The 24,514-nt window shown below is 38.6% G+C and overlaps 1 protein-coding gene across 4 annotated transcripts in view; it reads left to right on the forward strand.

The window, feature by feature from the left end:
• The window catches only part of BDP1 (B double prime 1, subunit of RNA polymerase III transcription initiation factor IIIB), a 108,302-nt gene that overhangs the window by 35,163 nt on the left and 48,625 nt on the right, over positions 1-24,514 (forward strand). For all 4 annotated transcript variants that reach the window (XM_005672526.4, XM_085002421.1, XM_005672527.4 and 1 more), the window contains exons 10-20: positions 818-1,102; positions 3,523-3,664; positions 6,373-6,531; positions 10,257-10,416; positions 12,270-12,361; positions 13,407-13,602; positions 15,382-15,515; positions 18,132-19,260; positions 20,093-20,280; positions 20,731-20,953; positions 23,606-23,784. In XM_005672526.4, the coding sequence (XP_005672583.3) occupies positions 818-1,102; positions 3,523-3,664; positions 6,373-6,531; positions 10,257-10,416; positions 12,270-12,361; positions 13,407-13,602; positions 15,382-15,515; positions 18,132-19,260; positions 20,093-20,280; positions 20,731-20,953; positions 23,606-23,784 (2,887 nt within the window). The remainder of the gene's footprint in view (positions 1-817; positions 1,103-3,522; positions 3,665-6,372; positions 6,532-10,256; positions 10,417-12,269; positions 12,362-13,406; positions 13,603-15,381; positions 15,516-18,131; positions 19,261-20,092; positions 20,281-20,730; positions 20,954-23,605; positions 23,785-24,514) is intronic.

Genomic DNA, 24,514 nt, shown 5'->3' on the forward strand with positions numbered 1-24,514 from the left:
CCGGATCCTTAACCTACTGAGTGAGGCCAGGGATCTGACCAGCAACCTCGTGCTTCCTAGTTGGATCCGTTAACTACTGAACCAGGACAGGAACTCCTATAATTCAGTATTTTCATCTTCTGATACAGGAAACTTAATATGGCTTTAAAGAAATTATTTATTTATTTTCTTCTTTTTAGGACTGCACCTGCAGCATATGGGAGTTCCCGAGCTAGGAGTTAAATTGGAGCTGTAGCTACTGGCCTTTACCACAGTCATGGCAACATGGAATCCAAGCCACATCTGTGATCTATACCACAGTTCATGGAAACACCAGATCCTTAACCCACTGAGCGAGGCCAGGAATTGAACCCATATCCTCATGGATACTACTTGAGTTCCTTTCTGCTGAGCCAGTGGGAACTACTCATGTTTTTTTTTGTTTGTTTGTTTGTTTTAGTGGTTTCTTTGCTGTGCAAAAGCTTGTAAGTTTGATTAGGTCCTATTTGTTTATTTTTGTTTTTATTTATCTTGCCTTGGGAGACTGGCATTTGAACAGTTTATTAGAGAATGTTTTGCCTATGTTTTGATTTTTTTTTAAACACAATAATATTTTTTGAAATCTTTTACATTACTGCATGTAAACCTACCTCATTATTATTTGCTGCATGGATTTTTGTAGCATAAATGTATTATAACTTATTTAGTCATCCTCTCTTGGACAGTGTGGTTGTCTTCATATTTTTGCCTAGACACCCTTCAGTATTTATCTTATCCACCTTTACAAATTTTTCTGTAGGTTATTTTAATGTTTATAACAATTTCCCTTATTTTTCAGTGAAAAAAGTTACCAATGAAAGAGTGAGTGACGATCCAGCTGAGTCTGTGAGTGCTAGAATTTCAGATGCAGAAGGATCCCAAAAGGATACTCAGACAGTTGAAGAAGAACAACAATCTCTGACTTTATCAGCACAGGATTCAGAACAGAATGTAGTAGAACAAGACCAAAACCAAAAGAAAAGAAGAAGAAAGAATCAGGGTGAAGGTGGTAAACGGGAAGTAAAAAGTCTTTCAGGAAATGCCTCTGTTCAGCCAGGCTCTTCTAAAGGAGAAAAACACACAAGTAAGTTTATTACATATTTTTTTATTTTATTATTATTTTTTTTTGTCTTTTTGTCGTTGTTGCTATTTCTTGGGCCACTCCCGCGGCATATGGAGGTTCCCAGGCCAGGGGTTGAATCGGAGCTGTAGCCACCGGCCTACGCCAGAGCCACAGCAACGCAGGATCTGAGCCGCGTCTGCAACCTACACCACAGCTCACAGCAACGCCGGAACCTTGACCCACTGAGCAAGGGCAGGGACCGAACCCGCAACCTCATGGTTCCTAGTCGGATTCGTTAACCACTGCGCCACGACGGGAACTCCCTATTACATATTTTAATGGCCCCTATATTACTTGTAAAGACATGTATACGCTGTATGATGTATAACTTAAATACTTCTAGATACTAGCAACTAATAATGCTTTTTAATTGGTTCTATATTCATGGTACAATTATTTTTAAAGGAAAAAAAGTATTGTTTAATAAACAGTGAAATAAGGAGATGTGTTAGCTCCAGTACACTCCCATTAGCAATGATTCTATATTACATATTTATACTGCCTTCCTTCCATCCCTCCGTCCATCTTCTCTCTCTTTTCTTTCTTTTTTGCTTTTTAGGGCTGTACCTGCAGCATATGGAAGTTCCTAGGCTAGGGGTCGAATTGGAGCTACAGCTGCTGGCCTACACTGAGGCCACAGCTACTTGGGATCCAAGCCACATCTTTGACCTATACCATAGCTCACAGCAGTACCAGACCCTTAACCCCCTGAGTGAGGGCAGGGATCAAACCCAAGTCCTCATGAATACTAGTCGGGTCCGTTTCCGCTGAGCCACAATGGAATTCTTTCTTTCTCTCTCTCTCTCTTTCTTTCCCTCTATCTCTCCCTCTCTCTCTCTTTTTCTCTCCCTTTTTTGGCCATACCCCCAGGATATGGAAATTCCTGGGCCAGGGATTGAATCTGAGACGAATCTGTGACCTGTGCCACAGCTGTGGCAATGCCAGATCCTTAACCCACTGTGTGGTTTCCGGTATTTGAACTGGCAATGCCACAGAGACAAGCTGGATTATTAACCCTATGTGTCACAGTGAGAAATCCTGTATTGTCTTTCTTAATAAATCACAGGTTTGGAGTTTCCACTTTGGCTCAGTGGGTTAAGAACCTGACTAGTATCCATGAGGATGTGGGTTTGATCCCTGGCTGTGCTCAGTGGGTTAAGGACCCTGCATTGCCTCAAGCTGCAGTGTAGGTCACAGATGCGGCTCGGATCTGCCATTGCTGTGGCTGTGGTGTAGGCTGGCAGCTGCAGCTCCAATTTGATACTTAGCCTGGGAACTTCCATATGCCACAGATGCAGCCCTAAAAAGAAAGAAAAAAGATAGGTTTTCATGTTCTACTTCTACAGAGCACTGCTATGAACCTATAATAAGTTGTTAAATTTTTATAAGAGCTACTAAGATAAGTTTTCCTTTCAGTTTTATTTTTTAAACTCCCTAGAATGCAGACATTTTGACACATGTTACTAAGGAATGAGAATTGAGAGTTTAGGCAAGTCTTGGGCTCTTTCTTTATGTTTATATATAGCTTATTTAAAGCAGGCACCAAGTGGAGTTCCTGTCATGGCTCAGTGGCTAACGAACCTGACTAGGAACCATGAAGTTGTGAGTTCTATCCCTGGCCTTGCTCAGTGGGTTAAGGATCCGGCTTTGCCGTGAGCTGTGGTGTGGGTCCTAGACTTGGCTCGGATCCTGCATTGCTGTGGCTGTGGCTGTGCCTGGCAGCTGTAGCTCCGATTAGACCCCTAGCCTGGGAACCTCCATATGGGGCCCTAGAAGAGGCAAAAAGACAAGAAAAAAAAAAAAAAAAAAAGATAGCAGTCACCAAGTAAAGAGAGAAGAAAAATATTGTAGCAGACCAGAATCACCTTTTTGTAGAATTTAAATTTTTATGTAGTTCAACTTCACCAATAAGATTTTAGTTAAGTGAATCCTGATAGGTAATATAATATGACTCATAGGCATTATAATATTATGGTTTTTTTGTGGCTAACTATGAAAGACATTACATATAAAGCAGAATAGCTGAACATTTAAGAAATTGGACTTCGGGGAGTTCCTGCTGTGGTGCAATGGGTTAAGGACCTGGTGGTGTCTCTGTTGTGGCTCTGTTGTGGTTTAATTCCCAGTCTGGCACCATGGATTAAGGATCTGGCATTGCTGCAGCTGTGGCGTAGGTTGCAGCTGTGACTTGGATTCAGTCCCTGGCCTGGGAACTTCTATATGCCTTGGATGTGGCTGAAAAAGAAGAAAAAACAAATTGTGCTTTGGGGTAATTTCTTAATCATTGCATTACATTACAGTGTTATGTGTAAATTATTTTATGCTTTAAAAATAGATGTTTTTGCCATCATTTAAAAATAATATGCATTTTGTATTGATAGATCAGTCACTAAGTCCTGAGATAAATGAAGAAGGAGGAAATAAGGAACAGAATCTTCCCTCTGTACAGAACAAAGATGATATTGTGGGCTTATCCTTTAGTGAGAAGACTGAGAGAAGAACTGACCCTGTTCTTTCATCAAGGTATTTTCTATATCTTTACTTACTTGGTCTACATTTTCTGTCAGTTACTGAAGGAGGGGTGTGAAGTCTCCAGCTGTAATTGTGAATTTGCTTATTTCTCTTCTCACTTCTTTTTCTTTTTTGTCTTTTTGTCTTTTTTTTTGCCTTTTCTAGGGCTGTTCCCATGGCATATGGAGGTTCCCAGGCTAGGGGTTGAATAGGAGCTGCAGCAGCTGGCCTATGCCAGAGCCACAGCAACGCGGGATCTGAGCCGCATCTGCAACCTACACCATAGATAGCTCATGGCAGTGCCGGATCCCTAACCCACTGAGCAAGGCCAGGGATCGAACCCACAACTTCATGGTTCCTAGTCTTATTGGTTAACCACTGAGCCACGACCGGAACTTCTCTTCTCACTTCTGTTTGTTTTTCTTCATGTCTTTAGAAGCTCTCTTGTTTCTTCCTCTTGGTGAAATCAGCCTTTTTCCATTTGTGTGGTATCATGTGATTTTGCTCTTTGTTCTGAAGCTTGCTTTACCACTCCAGCTTTCTTGTGGTTAGTGTTTGTCTGGGCTTTTTCTTTTTTGTAAAGATTTTATCTTTTGTTTTTGGCAGTTTGAATGTGACATACCCTGCTGGCGTTTTTGTTCTTTTGGTTGGTTGGTTTTTTGTTTTGTTTGTTTTTACTAGTGGTAAAGACCGTAACGTGAAATCTACTCTTCTAATAAGTTTTTAAAATATACAGTGTTAAGTATAAGCACAGTGTTGACAGCAGATTTCTAGAACGCTTTCATGTTGCATGACTGAAACTATATCCATTGAACAGCAACTCTTTATTTCCTCCTTAGCTCAGCTTCTGGAAACCACCATTCTCTTTTCTGTTTGTATGAGCTTGGTTATTTTAGATACTTCATATAAGTGGAATCAGGTAGTATTTGACCTTCTATGAGTGGTTTATTTCACCTAGCATGATGTTTTCAAGGTTCATTCATGTTGTAGCATATAACAGGGTTCCTTTTTTATGGTCAAATAATATTCCATGGTATATGTCACTTTTTCCTTATTCATTTGTCTGTCAGTGCACTTTTAGGTTGTTTCTGTCTCTTGGCTCTTGTGAATAATGGTACAAGAAACGTAACAGTGAAGACGTTTCTTTGAGATCCCTGTTTTTAATTCTTCTGGATTAATACCCAGAGAGGGAGTTGTTGGATCATATGATAATTCTGTTCTCTCTTTTTGAGGAGACTCATACTGTTTTTCATTGTGACTGCATTTTACATTCTCATCCACAGTTTATAAGGTTTCCAGTTATTCCACATTTTTGCCAGCATTTGTTATTTTCTCTTCTAAAAGTTTTTTTTAATCAATATATAATGACTATCCTGATAGATGTGAGTTGGTCTCATTGTGGTTTTTTTTTAATTAATGAATTTTATTACATTTATAGGTGTACAACAATCATCACAACCAAATTTTACAGCAATTCCATCCCAAACTCCCAGTGCATCCCCTCACCCCCCAACCTGTCTTATTTGGAAACCATAGGTTTTCAAAGTCTGTGAGTCAGTATCTGTTCTGCAAAGAAGTTCATTGTGTCCTTTTTTCAGATTCCACATGTCAGTGAAAGCATTTGATGTTGGTGTCTCATTGTATGGTTGACTTCACTTAGCATGATAGTTTCTAGGTCCATCTATGTTGCTAAAAATGCTGGTATCTCATTCTTTTTAATGGCTGAGTAATAGTCCATTGTGTATATGTACCACATCTTCTTGATCCACTCCTCTGTCGATGAACATTTAGCTTGTTTCCATGTCTTGGCTATTGCGTTTAGTGCTGCAATGAACATTAGAATGCATGTGTCTTCTCATGTCATGGTTTTCTCTGGATAGATGCCCAGGAGTGGGATTGCTAGAGTGGGATTGCTAGATCTAGTTCTATTTTTGGTTTTCTGAGGAATCTCCATACTGTTTTCCACAGTGGTTGCACCAATTTACAATCCCACCAATAGTGTACTAGGGTTCCTTTTTCTCCACACCCTCTCCAAAATTTATTGTTTGTAGCCTTTTTGATGATGGCCATTCTGGCTGGTGTAAGGTGGTACCTTGTAGTGGTTTTGATTTGCATTTCTCTAATGATGAGTGATATTGAACATCTTTTCATGTGTTTTTGAGTTCTCAGTGCTAGGCAGCAGGATCTCATTGCTTATCCATTCCAAATGGAATAGTTTGCATCTATTAACCCCAGATTCCCAATCCATCCCATTCCCTCTCCCTTCTCTTGGCAACCACAAGTCTTTTCTCCAAGTCCATGAGTTTCTTTTCTGTGTAGCACATCTTCTTAATCCATTTATCTGTCAGTGAACATTTAGTTTGTTTTCGTGTCTTGGCTATTGTGAATCATGTTGCAGTGAACATAGGGGTGCATCTATCTTTTTGAATTGTAGTCTTGTCTGGATAGATTCCCAGGAGTGGCATTGCTGGATCATATGGTAGTTCTGCATTTAGTTTCCTGAGGAATCTCTATACTGTTTTCCATTAAGGTACACTGTTTTAAATAACATGGTGTGAGAAGGATCATAGAAAAGCTAAATATCTGTTTTTGTTAATTATTCCATGATATGATGGATCATCTTCTAGAGTCTTAGCTTTGTATATTTAAAAAAAAAATCTTAATTAGTATTAAACAAGTGTTACTAAGAATTCTTTTCTGATTTGTTTTTGTTTCCTTAGTGGTGAGCAAGATGATGTATCAGTAGCAGCTGAGACTTTAGAATCAGGCGCTTCAGATTTGCCTTCATCAGAAGTTGGTGTTAGACCATTGTGTGAGGTGAATAATGCTGAGAGGAGTTGTACAGAAGAAAGAAATGTTGACCCAAAAAATAAATCTCTGTAAGTATTTTACATGGTAGGATTTTTATGTAAAAATTTTTGATAATTTATTATCACTTAAGAAATGATGATAATATTGCTACTTTAGTGATTAGGAAGGGACTATAGACCATTTAATATGTAATTGCACTGTGGTCTAGTGACATCAAGGTTTTTCACTTTATGTTTCATTACAGAAAGACTGTCTTTTATATCTGGTGTGTAATAGTGATATGAGTTTTAGCAGAGTATTAACATATGATGAAATTCTAAAAAAATTTAGAATCCTAAATTTTTTGCTATGAGATTTAACTTTTACTTGAATTATTTTTCATGCCTGTTGTCAAGGTAGTAGATTTGATATTGATCACTTTCTTTTTTTTTTTTTTTTTTTTTTTTTTGTCTTTTTTGTCTTTTTTTTGTTGTTGTTGTTGCTATTTCTTGGGCCGCTCCCACGGCATATGGAGGTTCCCAGGCTAGGGGTTAAATCGGAGCTGTAGCCACCGGCCTACACCAGAGCCACAGCAACGTGGGATCCGAGCCGCGTCTGCAACCTACACCACAGCTCACGGCAACGCCGGATCGTTAACCCACTGGGCAAGGGCAGGGATCGAACCCACAACCTCATGGTTCCTAGTCGGATTTGTTAACCACTGCGCCACGACGGGAACTCCTTTTTTTTTTTTTTTTTTTTGTCTTTTTGTCTTTTTGTCTTTTCTAGGGCCGCTCTTGCGGTATATGGAGATTTCCAGGCTAGGGGTCTAATTGGAGCTATAGCCACCGGCCTATGCCAGAGCCACAGCAACGCGGGATCTGAGCCTCATCTGCGACCTACACCACAGCTCACGGCAACGCTGCATCCTTAACCCACTGAGCAAGGCCAGGGATCGAACCTACAACCTCATGGTTCCTAGTCGGATTCATTAACCACTGAGCCACGACGGGAATTCCGATATTGATGACTTTCAAGAGATTATCTGTTATGTTTTCTAGTATGCAAAAGAGAGAGAGAGAGAGAGAATCAAACTTAAAACTAGTCCTTGTAACAGACACTATATTCTTATGGTTCGAACATCCAAAAGTATGAGAAGGTATAGAGCAAAGTATTCTTCCCACCATGCCCCATTCGCTCTAGCAGGTAACCAGTGTTATTTATTTCAGAGATTAAACAAAATGACATTAAAGCTAATACAAATATATATGTGTATGTGTGTTCCCAGGCCAGGGATCAAACCTGTATCCTCATGGATACTAGTTGGGTTTGTTACCACCCTGCTACCACAAGAACTCCACAAATATATATTTTTTATCTTTTTATTGCTCTTTAAAAAGCTTACTTGTAGAATACTGTACATACCATTTTGCAGTTTTTGATGTTATGTCTTCATATCTTTACATAAAGACCTTCCTTATTCTTTTTATAGTTGCATAGTATTCTACTCTATAGATGAATCAGTGTCCTGATTCATGGCTATATTTGTTGTTTTTTACAAACAATGCTTATAATTTTAAATTTTTATCCTTTTACCTTTGTGCGAGTATATTTCTAGAGTAACTTCCTAAAAATGGAATTGCTAGCCCAAAGTATATATGTATGTGTGTGTGTGTTTATGCATTTATGATTTTGATAGATGCTCCCAGAATGCTCTCCATAGAAGTTATACTAGTTTATATTCACACCAGCGATGTAAGAAATGTCTCCCTGTAGTTCCCGTCATGACTCAGTGGTTAACGAATCCGACTAGGAACCATGAGGTTGTGGGTTTGATCCCTGGCCTTGCTCAGTGGATTAAGGATCTGGCGTTGCTGTGAGCTGTGGTGTAGTTTGCAGTTGTGGCTCAGATCCTGCACTTCTCTGGCTGTGGTGTAGGTCAGCTGCTACAGCTCTGATTCAACCCCTAGCCTGGGAACTTCCATATGCTGCAGTCGCAGCCCTAAAAAGATGAAAAAAAAAAAAAAAACTCTGTATAGTATATCTACCCCATGCCTCTCTTTTTGACAGGGGTATGTAATTCTTTTATTTTTTTCTCCCTTTCTGGTGCTTACTTCAATATTTTCTTACTTAAGGAAAGTAAAAAAATAGAATAATTAACCTCTGCATATAATTCCCCTTAGATTCTCTGATTCTTTTTTTTTTTTTTTTGTCTTTCTGCCATTCTCTCGGGCCGCTCTTGCGGCTTATGGAGTTTCCCAGGCTAGGGGTCTAATCGGAGCTGGAGCCCCCGGCCTATGCCAGAGCCACAGCAACGTGGGATCCGAGCCTCATCTGCAACCTACACCACAGCTCACGGCAACACTGGATTGTTAACCCACTGAGCAATGTCAGGGATCGAACCTGAAACCTCATGGTTCCTAGTCGGATTCGTTAACCACTGCGCCACAAAGGGAACTCCTAGATCCTCTGATTCTTAACGTTTTGTCACATTTGTACTTGTTCTACTTTTAATTTGCACATTTCTTATTGGGAGTGAAGTTCATCGTCTCATCGCATTTTGTTTTTTGTGAGTTGTTCATATCCTTTGTCCAATTATTTAATGAGTTGTTGATATTGTTTTATAGGAGCTTTTTATATTTTAGAGAAGTTAGCTTTGGCTACAAGTTGTAAAACATGCTTTCTTGGTTTATAGTTTGACTTCTGACTTAGCCATGTTTTGGCTATGTAAAAGTTTTTGGTGTTTATGTTGTCAGATTTCTCTCTCTCTTTTTTTTTTTATGGTTCCTGGGCTTTTTTTTTTTTTTTTTTCTTTTTTGGCCACATTTTCGGCATGTGACAGTTCCAGGGCTAAGGATTGATTATCACCACAGCAGTGACCCAAGCTGCTGCAGTAACAATGCAGCATCCTTAACCTGCTGTGCTGCCAGGGGAACTCCATATGGCTCTTGAATTTTAATTAAGTTTTACAAAAGCTTATCTTGGAGTTCTGGTGGTGGGTCAGTGGTTTAAGAACCCAACTACTACTCATGAGGATACAGCTTTGATCCCTGGCCTGGATCAGTGTGTTCAGGATCCAGCATTGCTGCAGGCTATGGTGTAGGTCACAGATGCCCCTTGCATCCCGAGTTGCTGTGGCTGTGGTGTAGGCCGGCAGTTGCAGCTCCAATTTGACCCCTAGCCTTGGAACTTCCATATGCTATAGGTGCGGCCCTAAAATAAAAAGAAAGAAAAGAAATGCTTATCCCACCTCAAGGTTATAAAATACGTGTATGTGTTTTCTTTATGGCTTCACTTAAATCCTTGATCCATTTGAAATATAAGTACAGTGCAGAAAAAGGAGCTGATTTTATTAACATCTGATGGAACAAATTGGTTACCCTCCCATTGCTCTTCTTGTCCCCAGTTTTCTTTGCTACTCTTATTGTAACTAAGCTTAAAGTAGTTCCTTTTGGACTATGAATAGTTTTTTAAAGACTTTTCCAGAATTTCTTTTGATAATGCCTACATGTTGGTACAATTTAAATAATGATAATTTTCGGGAGTTCCCGTTGTGGCTCAGTTGTAATGAACCAGACTAGGATCCATGAGGATGTGGGTTTGATCCCTGCCTTTGCTCAGTAGGTTAAGGATCCGGCGTAGCCGTGAGCTGTGGTATAGGTGACAGATGTGGCTCAGATCTGATGTTGCTGTGGCTGTGGTGTAGGCCAGCAGCTATAGCTCCAGTTTGACCCTAGCCTGGGAACTTCCATGTGCTGCGGATGCGGCCCTAAAAAGCAAAAAACTAACTAAATAAATAATGTTAATTTTCTAGGGAAACTGATCAAACAGAAAATGTTAAACCCATGAAGAGAGTACGACTCCAGAGACCTAAACCCAATTTATCAAGGGCAGTTGGGAAGAAAACAGTTCTTTTACAAGATAAAACAGATGAAGAGAACAAGAGTTCACATGCAGAAACTTCAGTTGAAAAGGTATGGATTAAGAGACTAAATGGCAACTAAAATTATGAAATTTTTTTCTAAGTAGCTGGGAATAAAAATATTTACCTTGTAATTACACAGTAAAGTTATTAATTTTTTTTATAAACCACAGAATATATTTAATTCAAATTAAACATGAGACTAGAATAATGTTCGGTCCTCATCAAGGAGCACACAATAATGTTGTTGATAGTAAAGCCAAGATATAAGAACTTTACACGTTAATATTAAATTTGTCTTATTAGTCTCATGTTTTTTGCATTTCCTTTAGCATCTAGAACATATAATTTCAAACATCCTAGAAGTGACAAATATGTCTTATGTTAATTTATATGAAATTTTTATTCAGAATAGTTGATTTCTTTTGTTTCTGTTTTTTTGTCTTTTTGTCTTTGTAGGGCCGAACCCACAACATATGGAGGTTCCCAGGCTAGGGGTCTAATCGGAGCTGTAGCCGCCGGCCACAGCAATGCGGGATCCGAGCCACATCTGCAACCTACACCACAGCTCATGGCAACGTCCCCATCGTTAACCCACTGAGCAATGGCGGGGACCGAACCTGCAACCTCATGGTTCCTAGTCGTATTCGTTAACTACTGCGCCACGATGGGAACTCCAAAAATTATTAATTTACGTAACCATGTCCCTAATGTTTAGGTTGTTTCCATTTTTGTAAACTTTTATAAATAAAAGCAAACAATATTATAAATAGTCAAAGAGGTGATGGGATTAATGGGCCAAGGTATTTTAAATATTTTTATGACTCTTGCTATGTACTGTCAAATTAACCTCAAAAAAAGAATCTATTTCTATTAATGCTGTATTAACTGAATGTTCCTGTTTCCTTATATCACTGCCAGTATTATATTATTAAAACTATTTTATTTTTGCTAAAATAGTCTAAGATTTTTAGCCGACTTTTTTCCTCTTATGTGAAAATATATTTATATAGTATAGTTATGTTATTATAATCTTATGTTTTTAAATTCTAGAAAATTGAGGAAATAGAGATTCATGTAAAAATTTAAAAATAAATTAATTTTATCATCCATATATGCAACCAACCATTCAGAATATATCCTTCCAGCTTTTCTGGGTTGAGTGGTAGGCGTTCTCTTCTAGCACAGTGGGTAAAGGATCTGGTATTGCCACTGCTGTGGCTTTTGGGCCACTGCTGTGGCACAGGTTTGATCCCTGGCCCTGGGAACATCCACATGCTGTGAGCATGGCCAAAAAAACCAGTATAAAACAAAACAAAAAAAGAACAAAGCAGAAAGAAAAGAAGAAAAAATATAAAGATTAAAAGATTGAGTAATATTATTTGTATTTTTTTGTATTCTCCTTTGGTATTTTAACATTTTATAAATAATTTTCCCATGTCATTAAACATGTTTTGATAACATGGTTTTTAGTGACCTCGTAATAGTCTGTCAGTGGGTGTAGCAATTTATTTATCCATTTATTATTATTGGATATTTTGTCTGTTTACAGTGTTTACTGTTTGGCACAGTGTTTCAGTGAACATCCTTGTACCTAAATCTTTGTCTAAATATTTTCTCAGAATAGACTCAAAAATATTACTAGTTCAAAGAATATAAATATTGTTAAAGCTCTGGATTAATATCAGTAAAAGACTTTCTGGGAAGGATGTGTCAAATTTATACTTTTATCAGTAATGTATGAGATGTGTTTAAAATATTATCACCCTCATTTATAATTTTAAAAATTCTCTTTAAATAATTAGAAGTACAAAAAAGTAAAATTTCATTGTTTTAATTTCCATTTATTACAAAGTTTGAACTTTTTACATTAAGTAGATTAAAAATAAAAAATTTAATTTGTAGAATCATGTGGAAAAGGACAAAACGAGTACATCTGATATTTCTGTAGTGGAGAATACAGAGAGAGAGAACCCAGAAGCTGATGCTGTGTCTAAGTAAGTATTTAGGAAGTAGAATAAAAATGCTCACTCCTAGGAATGGTGGTAATGACTTTTTCTCTACTGGATAATGTCTAAATTTTGTTTTCAGCTACTGTACTTAGGTCTGTTTTTAACTATAGGTGTTGTGGAAACACTTTATTATTTTTTTTTATTTTCTTTTTTTTTTGTCTTTTTGCTATTTCTTTGGGCCGCTCCTACGGCATATGGAGGTTCCCAGGCTAGGGGTCGAATTGGAGCTGTAGCCACTGGCCTACGCCAGAGCCACAGCAACGCGGGATCCGAGCCGCGTCTGCAACCTACACCACAGCTCACGGCAACGCCGGATCGTTAACCCACTGAGCAAGGGCAGGGACCGAACCCGCAACCTCATGGTTCCTAGTCGGATTCGTTAACCACTGCGCCACGACGGGAACTCCAGAAACACTTTAATAGTGTTCTTTATGCTTGATATTATAGAAGTGAATTATCATATGGATCTACTGAGTTAGCAAATACATTTCTCCTTCAACCTGCTAATAAGATTTTAACAAAGTCTTGTTAGGTAAATTAATGGTTAAGATATATGTTTCTGGATAATTTTATATATAGCTAAGTGTTTCAAAAGGAAATACTTAACTCGGAATGGAGATCCAGAACAGGCCTTGCTCCAGTATAAACCTGGACCAGTGGATTCTGGACTATACATTTATGCCATAATCTGTCCATTGTCCTAGAGTGTACATGGTGTTGTCTTGAGTGGGGAATGGTATTCTATACTAGTCAGGTACAGATTTTTCCAATTTTGTGATGAAAATTTGATTTTAAAATGCTTTCCTACAGTCAGGCTTCTAGGACTGACTGTCGCAGAGGATTAAGGTATAGAGGTATGAATGTCTTTGAGGATGTTCTTAAGGACACTTGTGAATTATTTTGTATTACAAATGATTTATTTATTTATACTTGGGAGAAGGGAATACTGAAAACAGGCATGTATGTGACATACAAGTAATTATGTGACTTCAGAATAACCGTTGATTTTATTCCTTTGTAATTATTCTAGTTTGAGTGAAAAAATTTGTCTGCAGGAAGATGATGCACCAAAGGTTTTCAGACCTGCACGACTAATGAGGGGCTCACTGCGGAGGCAAAAACCAAATATAGGTAAAGCTGCTGAAAGAAAAGGAATTCTTACATCACAGGAAAAATTTGGGGCCACTGTAGAAAAGAATGAAAATGAATCCGGCATTGGTGGAGATGTAAGTACCCTGATGCCTTCCAGTTTTTTTGGTTAAACAAGTACATAAGCCTCCTTTTGTAAACTCTTAAAAACAGCAGTACTGTAGTTCCCGGTGTGGCTCAGTGGTTAACGAATCTGACTAGGAACCATGTGGTTGCAGGTTCGATCCCAGGCCTTGCTCAGTGGATTAAGGATCCGGCGTTGCCATGAGCTGTGGTGTAGGTCGCAGAGCGGCTCGGATCCCGTGTTGCTGTGGCTCTGGTGTTGCTGGTGGCTATAGCTCCTATTTGACCCCTAGCCTGGGAACCTCCATATGCCGCAGGAGCGGCCATAGAAAAGGCAAAAAGACAAAACGAAAAACAAAAAAACCCAGTCCTATATGATTATGTACACTGTGTATTAAATTTAAGGCCCAGATCTCATAGCCAGCAGCTTTGCTAATTGTAAAGCCACTTAGCTCTCAGCCTTCTGGTTTTTAAACATTTATATGATGAATTATGTGCTTTTACCTTACTCATCTTTGGACTTGGCCTTCTCCCGTTACTCAGCCGGTATTTGAATTACACGTCCCCTTTGAAAATGTAGCTGGGTACATGAATTTTAACTGACTTAAAATAAAATGTTAAAAGTTCCCTGGTAACATATAATTTCAACAACAAAGGTTATAAATTTTAGGAGTTCCCACCATGGCACAGTGGAAATTAATCCAACTAGGAACTGTGAGGTTGCGGGTTCGATCCCTGGCCTCATACAGTGGGTTAAGGATCTGGCGTTGCCATGAGCTGTGGTGTAGGTCAAAGATGAGGCTTGGGTTCCATGTTGCTGTGACTGTGGCATAGGCCAGCGCTGTAGCTCCGATTTGACCCCTAGCCTGGGAACCTCCATATGCTGCGAGTGCGGCTCGAAAAAGAAAAAGAAAAAAAAAAGGTTATAAATTTTAGGTTATTTACATAATAACTGGTCTTTGTGATAAGTGTAAGAGCTGGTGTAATTTGAGATTTGAATTTCTTTTGTTATAATTCCTAGGGTCTATAATGTGATTATAATAATAATCAAAAGGATTTTAGAAAGATAGACTCCAAGGGATAATTCTAACAAATGAGGCTGAAGCAATTACTTGCTTTCTGATTGGGAGGAAAAGAATGGGGGGCTTTAAGATGAGGTAAAAGGTGTGGCTTAGGAAATTTTCTATACTTAAAGAACAATGGAGTTCCTTGGTGGCCTAGCAGTTAAGAAGCTGGTGTGGTCACTGCTGTGGTGCATGTTTAATCCCTGGCCTGGGAAACTTCCACATGCTGGGGGTGCACCCCCCGAGAAAAGAAAAAACACTAAAAGTGCCACTTGAATATCATTTTATAATTTTGAAATGTTTATCATTTTCCTTGTATTCAAATTGTACATAATTTTCTTTTTTTTTTTTTTAAACTTTTTTTTTTTGTCTTTTTGCTTTTCTAGGGCCACTCCCGCGGCATATGGAGGTTCCCAGGCTAGGGGTCCAATCGAAGCTATAGCCGCCAGCCTACGCCAGAGCCACAGCGACGCAGGATCTGAGCCTCGTCTGCAACCTACATCACAGCTCACGGCAACTACACCACAGCTCACGGCAACGCTGGGTCCTTAACCCACTGACCAAAGGAAGGGATCGAACCCTCAAGCTCACAGTTCTTAGGCGGATTTGTTAACCATGGCGCCACGACGGGAACTCCCCAAATTGTACATAATTTTCAATGAAATCTTTTATAAATGGGCATTTTATTGTGAAACTTAAAACTTTTTTAAAAATGTGTTTGTTATCAAGACTCCAGAACAAATAGAAGATCAGTCATGTAAAAATTTTGAGTGTGAAGACATCACTTCGCAATCTGAAGAAAAAGATACTTCTATTCAAGATGCACAGTCAGATGATCCCAAGGCTCTTAATGAATGTCCCAGGTAAGCATCATTTTATGATGATATAATATTTGAATTTTTAGGTGTAGGTTTTAGAAATTGTTAATCATTTTTTAGAAACAATAGCAAATCAGACTGGTTTGTTATTTGTATATCAAGTTACATAATATTTATAAGTATATATTCATCTTTCAAGGCAGTTTATGTCATTGCCTTCATGTTGATTTCTTAGTTATTGGTGGCTTGATGAGTTAATTTATGCATCACAACTTAGACCTTGAGTTAACATGGGTAGTATTATCACTTCACATTCGTATTAAATTTTATGTCTATATCCAGATATGAAAATGCCACTTAATTGTCTTAATATTTGTGTCTTTGGGATTAATCTAACGTTACCTTTATTTTAGGTTTACATAAATTTATGAGCCTCAATAGGAACTCCCAAAGCTCTTTATTTGTTTATTTGTTATTTCCCCTCTGGAGGATACCAAACCAGATAAATGGAATTATTAGTATGCTTTAAGAAACTGGAGTTCCCTTCGTGGATCAGTGGTTAATGAATCCGATTAGGAATCATGAGGTTGTGGGTTCGATCCCTGGCCTCGCTCAGTTGGTTAAGGATCCGGCGTTGCCTTGAGCTGTGGTGTAGGTTGCAGACGTGGCTCGGATCTAGCTCCGATTAGACTTCTATCCTGGGAACCTCCATATGCTGCAGGTTCGGTGCTAGAAAAGACCAAAAAAAACCAAAAAAAAGAAACAAAAAACAAAAAAAGCTGGTATTAAAAATGTGACTATAGGAGTTCCCGTTGTGGCGCAGTGGTTAACGAATCCGACTAGGAACCATGAGGTTTCAGGTTCAGTCCCTGCCCTTGCTCAGTGGGTTAACGATCTGGGGTTGCCGTGAGCTGTGGTGTAGGTTGCAGACGTGGCTCAGATCCCGCATTGCCGTGGCTCTGGCGTAGGCTGGCGGCTACAGCTCCGATTAGACCCCTAGCCTGGGAACCTGTATATGCCGCAGGAGGGGCCCAAGAAATGGCAAAAAGACCAAAAAAAAAAAAAAGAAAGAAAAAAAAAAGAAAATGTGACTATAAAGACAGTTTAGGTTTTCCTGTGATAACCAAACCAAGATGGCTAGCACAGGAACCTCACTAAAGCCTAGGTATTTCTGGATAAAGATGAAAAGCAGTAGTTCCCGTCGTGGCGCAGTGGTTAACGAATCCGACTAGGAACCATGAGGTTGCGGGTTTGATCCCTGCCCTTGCTCAGTGGGTCAAGGTTCCGGCGTTGCTGTGAGCTGTGGTGTAGGTCGCAGATGCGGCTTGGATCCCAAGTTGCTGTGGCTCTGGCGTTAAGTCGGCGGCTATAGCTCGGGATTCGACCCCTAGCCTGGGAACCTCCATATGCCGCGGGAGCGGCCCAAGAAATGGCAAAAAGACAAAAAAAAAAAAAAAAAAAGATGAAAAGCATCATAAGTCAGAAAATAGAATGAAATCCACCTAGGACTAGTTAGATTAAATAACCTTTGTCAGCTGGTATTAATTTTGTATTATATGTTATCAGTTGCTACAGTTGATAGGCATAATTATATCACCTTAGTTATATAAACAAATACAATTTGAAAAATAGTCTTGATTTTTAAGGACTTGCCTTGGGTTATCAAAATTTGTATTATAAAAAAAGTGGTTTCAGTGAAGAAAGATTGACTAAGCTCTAGATAGTTTTAAATAAGCAAAAGCATGGTTTTTATGTTTTTAAAAATCTGTTAACGTGTATACACTTGTTTAGCCTAACATAGATGAAAAAAATCTAGGGACTGAAAGATGAGAAATATCCCTATAGGGAAATGCTCTAGAGAAGGTCAGTTCTATAGGTAAAGTGGAGACAGGTTTGAAAGAAACCAAGGGAGAAGATGATGAGAGATGATTGATGCCTCAGAGGAGGTAGAGACAGATTTACAAGGAACTGAAAGAAGAGAAATACCTACGCAAGAGAAGTCCTCAGAGGTCCAAATCTTAACCAATGACTGAGTGTTCTTTCATTTATTTATATCTTTTTATTGGTTTTACCATCTCATTATAAAACACAAAGCAGAGTGTGCTACTGCTTTTTTGGCTAACAAGGTGCTTGTACTAGTCAGTGCTTGTTGTATGCCCAGTACTATTCAACAGACTGCAAAATCTTATTGTGTATTTACTCTTTTTTCTTATGCCTAGTTTGTATTATGAAAACACAGGCTTTTAGAGAAATGACTGTACAGGAAATCTCATTTTTAATTTTTTTTTTTTTTTTTTTTTGCTTTTTAGGGGCGCACCTGCAGCATATGGAGGTTCCCAGGCTAGGGGGCAAATCGGAGCTACAGCTACCAGCCTATACCACAGCCACAGCAACACAGATCTGAGCTGCATCTGCGACCTATACCACAGCTCACGGCAATGCCAGAGCCTTAACCCACTGAACAAGGCCAGGGATTGAACCTGCAACCTCATGGTTCCTAGTCAGATTCATTTTAGATTTACCGTGACAAGAACTCCTTTTGTTTCTTTTTAAATATGAGAGTTTCTGGTTTTTTAGTAGTGACTTTTCAACCGTTGTCTTTTCATTTGGCAGTCTGGTTTAAAATTTGATTATATGTCCTTTTTTTTTTTTTTTAAATAGTATTCAGGAGGATAATAAAGCAAATAAACAAGTTCCAGTTGTAAAGACTCGATTTCAGAAACCAAAGCCAAATATTAGAAGAACAATTGCAAAAAGAGACATTTCCTCAAAGAAAGAGGTGCCAGAAAAGATTCTTGCCTCTGAAGAGATAACAGCAGCTTTGGGAGAAACTGCAAGTCTAGAAACCTCACCAAGGGAGGAGGTTCCTGTCGAGACTAATACTACTAAGGAAACGGAGTCAGGCTTAAAAGAAACTGGAAAAGACAGCTCTCCTAGGGAAAAAATACCAGAAATGATTGATGTCACTGTGGAAATGGAGACAGATTTGAAAGAAACTGAAATGAAAGACATCTCTCCCAGAGAGAAAATCCCAGAAATGAGTGGTGTCACTGTGGAAATGGAGACAGATTTGAAAGAAACTGGAAGAGAGGTTTTCCCAAGGGAGGAGGAGGAGATACCAAAGGTGACTGATGCCACTGAGGAAAGAGAGACAGACTTGGAAGAGACTGTAAGAAGAGAAATATCCCTACAGGAAAATGCCCCAGAGGAGATTGATACTATTAGTGAAGTGGTGACAGATTTGAAAGAAACTGTAAGAGAGATTTCCCCAAGAGAGAAGATACCAGACATAATTGACGCCGCTGAGGAAGCAGAGACAGATTTAGAAGAATCTGAGAGAAGAGAAATATCTACACAAGATAAGGTCTCAGAGGTCAAAACTGTAGGTGATGAAGTGGATTCAGAAGTGAAAGAAATTGGAATCGAAATTTCCCTAAGGGAAAATGTAGTAGTGGGGATCCGTGACACGGGGGAAAGGGAGGTTGATTTGGAAGAAACTGCAGAGAGAGACTTTTCCCTGGTGGAAAAGGTATCAGGAAAGATGACTGCCATTGAGGAAACAGAAGCAGATTTAAAAGAAACTGGCAAGGAAATTTTCTTGAAGAAAAGCAGACCAGAAGAGATCAGTGCTTCTGAGGACAGGGTGGCAGATTTGGAAAAAATTAGAAAAACAGACATTTCTCTAAGGGAAAATGCACGAGAGGAGACTGGAACCTCAAGACAAACTGGGACAGATTCATTGCAGAGCAGTAGTGCTGACTGCAGCGCTGTGCCTTCCCTAACTAATAATGTATGTATTTTTTGTCCTTTAAAAATATTTTTTGAGTATTCATTCAGAGAAAAATGACCAAATAATTCCAGGATTATTGCCCTTAAGTCTAGTAACATTTAATATCTCTTAAAGTACAAAGTCCCAATCCTAAAATCTGTGTTTCAGGATCTTAAAAAAGTCACATATTCTTTTTTAAAAATAATTTTAAAACCTTTTTTTTTTTTTTTTTTTTTTTTAACTTGTGGAGAAGTTACTATTCTTAACATCAGTTTAAAGGTACCCTTAGATAGATGCAGCGGGTTAAGAATCTGATGGTGTCACTGCATTGGCCCAGGTCATTGGTGTGAATTGGATCCCTGGCCTGGGATGTCAAGCCATGGCCCAAAAATATAAATAAAGTTACTCTTAGATAAAAGGAATATAGAAAATTGGACTTGGTTTGTGCTAACTCTAGAATGAACGTATATTAGAATTATTTCTTTTGACCGTATCTGTATCAGTTTTTCTCTTTATTTCCTGCCATACCCTATTTCTCTACACTTTGAAAAGTTCTTTTTATTAAAAGTTTCCAATTAATTGAAGTTTAAGCTATTCTAACCTTTTCTGGTTTTCTAACTTTTTTGGGGGATAGGTAATGGCATTGTAGTTTGGAATAAACCGTAATATACAATATAGAAAGAATAATTTCCCATATGATGTGTTTTAGCTTTTATAAATTAAATTTTATTTAAAAATTGAAAACTCACAAACTTCTTCATTTTTAAAGACAGTGTATAGAATATATAGGCTTTTGTTTGAAATGTGTGACATGTTTAAGGAATCTTGTATGTATGTGCTGATTTACTTCCAGGACATTAGCAGTGAAATACTATCCGTGGTGCATACAGCTGTAGAAGAAAACAGAAATTCTGAAAAGGAAATGTCAAGTCAGTTGAGTCATTTGAACATTTCTTTGGAGACTTCTGGACTTGACAAAATAGAAGACCAGAGGATGCAGTCTCCAGATGTTCCAGAGCAGTCTTCAGATATTAATTTAAGGTATAAGAATGTAGGTCTCTGCTTTTAAAGAGAAGGCATATAAAGTTATCTTTTCAGATTATGTTAAACTAAATGAGGTTTTAAGACGTAGCACCTTTATCATGGTGTTGGAAATTTTAAGCTGGTTTGGGGAAGACTGCGAGAGGTTTGAGGTCATCCTGACAGTAGATTATGAGAATTACTAACATACAAAATTGTATGCAGAACACACTCCTAAGTCAGTACAGGTGTGACAGACCTGTATTTTCTTTGTGCAAAAATGATGTAACTCCTAGGCTTATACCTGAATTGTACCACTCATGTTTTTCAGGATCTACCAAATAGTCCAATTTGTTTTCCTGTTAAGAATTAGAATTAAATATTTATTGCCAGTCTCTAAGCTTGTCCTAAGACTCTGCTCCCACTGCCCCTTCATTTCATCCTAAAGCTTGATAATCCTTGTTCCAAAAGCAAATCTCTTCCTCAAGAACAGAAGCCATCTGAAGTTAAACCAGCACCTTTTCTGAGAAGTAGATTCAAAAGACCAAAACCAAACTTAGCAAGAGCAGCTTCAAAGAGAGAGGCCACAGGAGCAGAAAAATGTGCACCTGGGAAGAACATGGAACCTGATAAAGTAGGCACTGTTGTGATACAGCCAAACAGCGACCAAATGAGTACTCTCTCTTCTCAACATGTAAGTTAATTAGGATGGAGGTTTTCCGTTTTAGTGATTAGTTACTCAAGCAAAACACTAGAATTAAGATTTTGCAAATATTTCCTCATGTGATTTTTTACTGTGTGTTGTTATTGTTGCTGTTCTTCACGTTCCTCATTGTTCCACGTGGTTTGTGTAAGAATCTCGAATCTCTGATGTTGGGCACATGTGTCATGGGAAGGGTTTAAGACACTCGGCCTTGTAATTCTGACCTGTATTCATTATCTGACCATAGCCAAATGATGCACCCATTTTCTTCATAGGAAAAATGAGAATGACAGTCCATCTTTATTTCACCCTGTTGTGAAGGCAAAATAAAAAGTTAAAAGTGGGAGTTCCCGTCGTGGCGCAGTGGTTAACGAATCCGACTAGGAACCATGAGGTTGCGGGTTCGGTCCCTGCCCTTGCTCAGTGGGTTAATGATCCGGCGTTGCTGTGAGCTGTGGTGTAGGTTGCAGACGCGGCTTGGATCCCACGTTGCTGTGGCTCTGGCGTAGGCCGGTGGCTACAGCTCCGATTCGACCCCTGGCCTGGGTACCTCCATATGCCGCAGGAGCGGCCCAAGAAATAGCAAAAAGACAAAAAAATAAATAAATAATTAAAAAAATTTTTTTTAAAAAGTTAAAAATTTCATGTGAATTAAAGGAGATTATTTTATTTACTTGATTACGTTGGTCTTTAAGAGATTAAGATGTGTGATAGAGCATCAAAAGCCTTGAAATGTTAATTTTGAGTGTTTTAAACATATGAAGCACTTTTTTGATTTAAAATTCTTGGAGTTCTTGGAGTTCCCGTTGTGGCTCAGTGGTTAATGATCTGACTAGGAACCATGAGGTTGTGGATTCCATCCCTGGCCTCGCTCACTGGGTTAAGGATCCGGCGTTGCTCGGAGCTGTGGTGTAGGTCGAAGATGTAGCTTGGACCTCCAGTTGCTGTGGCTGTGGTGTGGGCCAACAGCTGTAGCTCCGATTTGACCCCTAGTCTCCGAACCTCCATATGCTGTGGTTTCGGCCCTAGAAAAGACAAATAAAATAAAATAAAATTCTTGGAGTTCTCATCATGGCTCAGCATATTAAGAACCCGAATTGTATCCATGAAGGTGCGAGTTGAATTCCTGGCCTTGCTCAGTGGGTTGAGGATCAGGCATTGCCACAAGCTGTAGGTGGCAGATTCGTCTCAGATCTCACATTACTGTGTCTACAGCTCTAATTCAACCTCTAGCCCAGAGCTGTATGCACCTGCTACAGCCCTAAAAAGATCAAATAATAATAATAATAATAATAATAATTACTTAAAATTCTTGGAGTACTTTTGGATGCAATGAGTTAAGAATCTGGCTTTGTCACTGCAGTGGCTTGGGCTGCTGCAGTGGTATGGGTTTGATCCCTAGCCCAGGAGCTTCCACATGCTGTAGACATGGCCAAAAAGAAAAAAAAACTTCTTTTACATCTTAGTTTAGTTTTTACAGTGCTTGAACATTGGTGCTTTTTCCTTCTAATCTTATATTTTAAAAAGATAAATCATTTTCGTTGATTATGTTATCTGATAATAAAAATTTCAAATTGGAAAAATATATCATTTAAAAAGTTCCGTCTCAGAGTTCCCATCGTGGCTCAGCAGAAACGAATCTGACTAGTATCCATGAGGATGAAAGTTTTGATCCCTGGCCTCGCTCAGTGGGTTGAGGACCTGGTGTTGCCGTGATCTGTGGTGTAGGTTGCAGACACGGCTTGGATCCCAAGTTGCTGTAGCTGTGGCATAGGCTGGCGGCTACAGCTCTGATTCAGCACCTTAGCCTGGGAACCTCTGTATGCCGTGAGTGTGGCCCTAAAAAAAAAAAAGTTCCATCTCTCCCTCCCAAATTAATCGTGTAGCACTTTTAAGTATATCTGCCTAAACTTTTTTGTATAGGTGCTTACATACATAAATAGTAAAATGTGTGGATCTTTTTATCGTTTTACAAAAATAGCATCATAGTTGTTTTCTGATTTTTTTTCACTTAACACGATATTGTGAACATCTTTTTGAATCAGTAAATAGAAACTAAACTTCTTTTAAATGACTCTGTACTTTTGCATTATAAAAAAATTGCAATTTGCTTATTCATTTCCCTACTGATATGTCTTCTTTCCAATTTTTTGTTTTTTTCTTTTTCTTCCTTTTTTGGGGAGGCTATTATATTGCTATAATAAATATATTCGTATGTAATTTTCTAGGTACTTTTTTGAATGTTTTTATAAGGCTTTTTTTTTTTTTTTTTTTTTTTTTGCTTTTTTAGGGTTGCACCTGGGGCATATGGAAGTTCTGAGGCTAGGGTTTGAACTGGAACTGCAGCTGCCAGCCTGCACCACAGCCACAGCAACTCCCAATCCTTAACGCACTGTGTAAGGCCAGGGATCAAACTCGAATCCTCATGGATGCTAGTCAGGTTTATAACCTGCTGAGCAACAATGGGCACTCCCATAAGGCGTATTTTTAGAAGTTAGAATTGCTAAGGTTTATCATTTTTAACTAATACTCCCCTATTGTCTACAAAGACTATCAGTTTATTCCTCTGGCAGTTTATTAAAGTTCCTCTTATCTCTATACTTTTACCAATCTTTGATGAAATTTTTTTAATCTGCCTTCTAGGATGTGGCTTCCCTGATGACATCAAGAGAGAAAGATAAATCAGATCATAGTCAAGAGGAGACTGTGATATTACCACATGGACAGACTGAAAAGGAGCTTTCACCTTCAAGTTCTCATGAACCTAAAGAGGAGTCTCAGTCTACACAAGCCCAGGGAAAGGAATTAGTTGTCTCTATTGGGTAAACCTTGATAGTTTTTTAAAAAATCTAAAATAGAGTTCTTTCAAATATTTCCTCATTTTTAAAAACGTGTTAATCATTTTTTAAAAGATGTGAATATCAAGAAAACTTGGCTTATTTTTATTCATATGTCAGACTGCCTAGAATAGAAAGTCAGATTGAGTTCAACACTTTTAACACTTGCCTGCGTATAATTCACTGTTAGCTGCTTAAGATCTTCAATAAAGCACAGACCCTCCTGGCCTGCCTGCTTGCATCTCTCACAAGTGTCCTATCTTAATAAATCTGTTTCTTGCCTATCAAAAAAAAAGATCTTATACAAAGCAGTGCATTTAAAAAACACATGTATTTAAAGTATGTATTCATTACATTTTCAAAAATTGTACTAAGATACATATAACATAAAATTGACTCTTTTAACCATTTTCAGGTGTACAGTGTAGTGGCATTAAGTACATTCACGTTGTTGTGTACCATCATCCCCATCTCCAGAACACTGTTCTTCCCAAACCGAAGCTCTCTACCCATGAAACAGTAACTCCCCATTCCCCTCTTCCTTCAGTCCCTCACAGCCATCATTGCTGTCATTGTCCTTTCTGTTACTATGAATTTGAATATTGTAGGTGCCTCATATAAGTTTTTTTTTTTTTTTTTTTTTGGTCCTTTTAGGGCCAAACCTGCGGCATATGGAGATTCCCATGCTGGGGTAGAATTGGAGCTGCAGTTGCTG

This window comes from Sus scrofa, chromosome 16 (assembly GCF_054392235.1).
Source record: "Sus scrofa isolate SSC_HxYL_T2T_F1_AM1 chromosome 16, Sscrofa_HxYL_maternal_Yorkshire_Landrace_v2.0, whole genome shotgun sequence".
NCBI lineage: Eukaryota > Metazoa > Chordata > Mammalia > Artiodactyla > Suidae > Sus > Sus scrofa.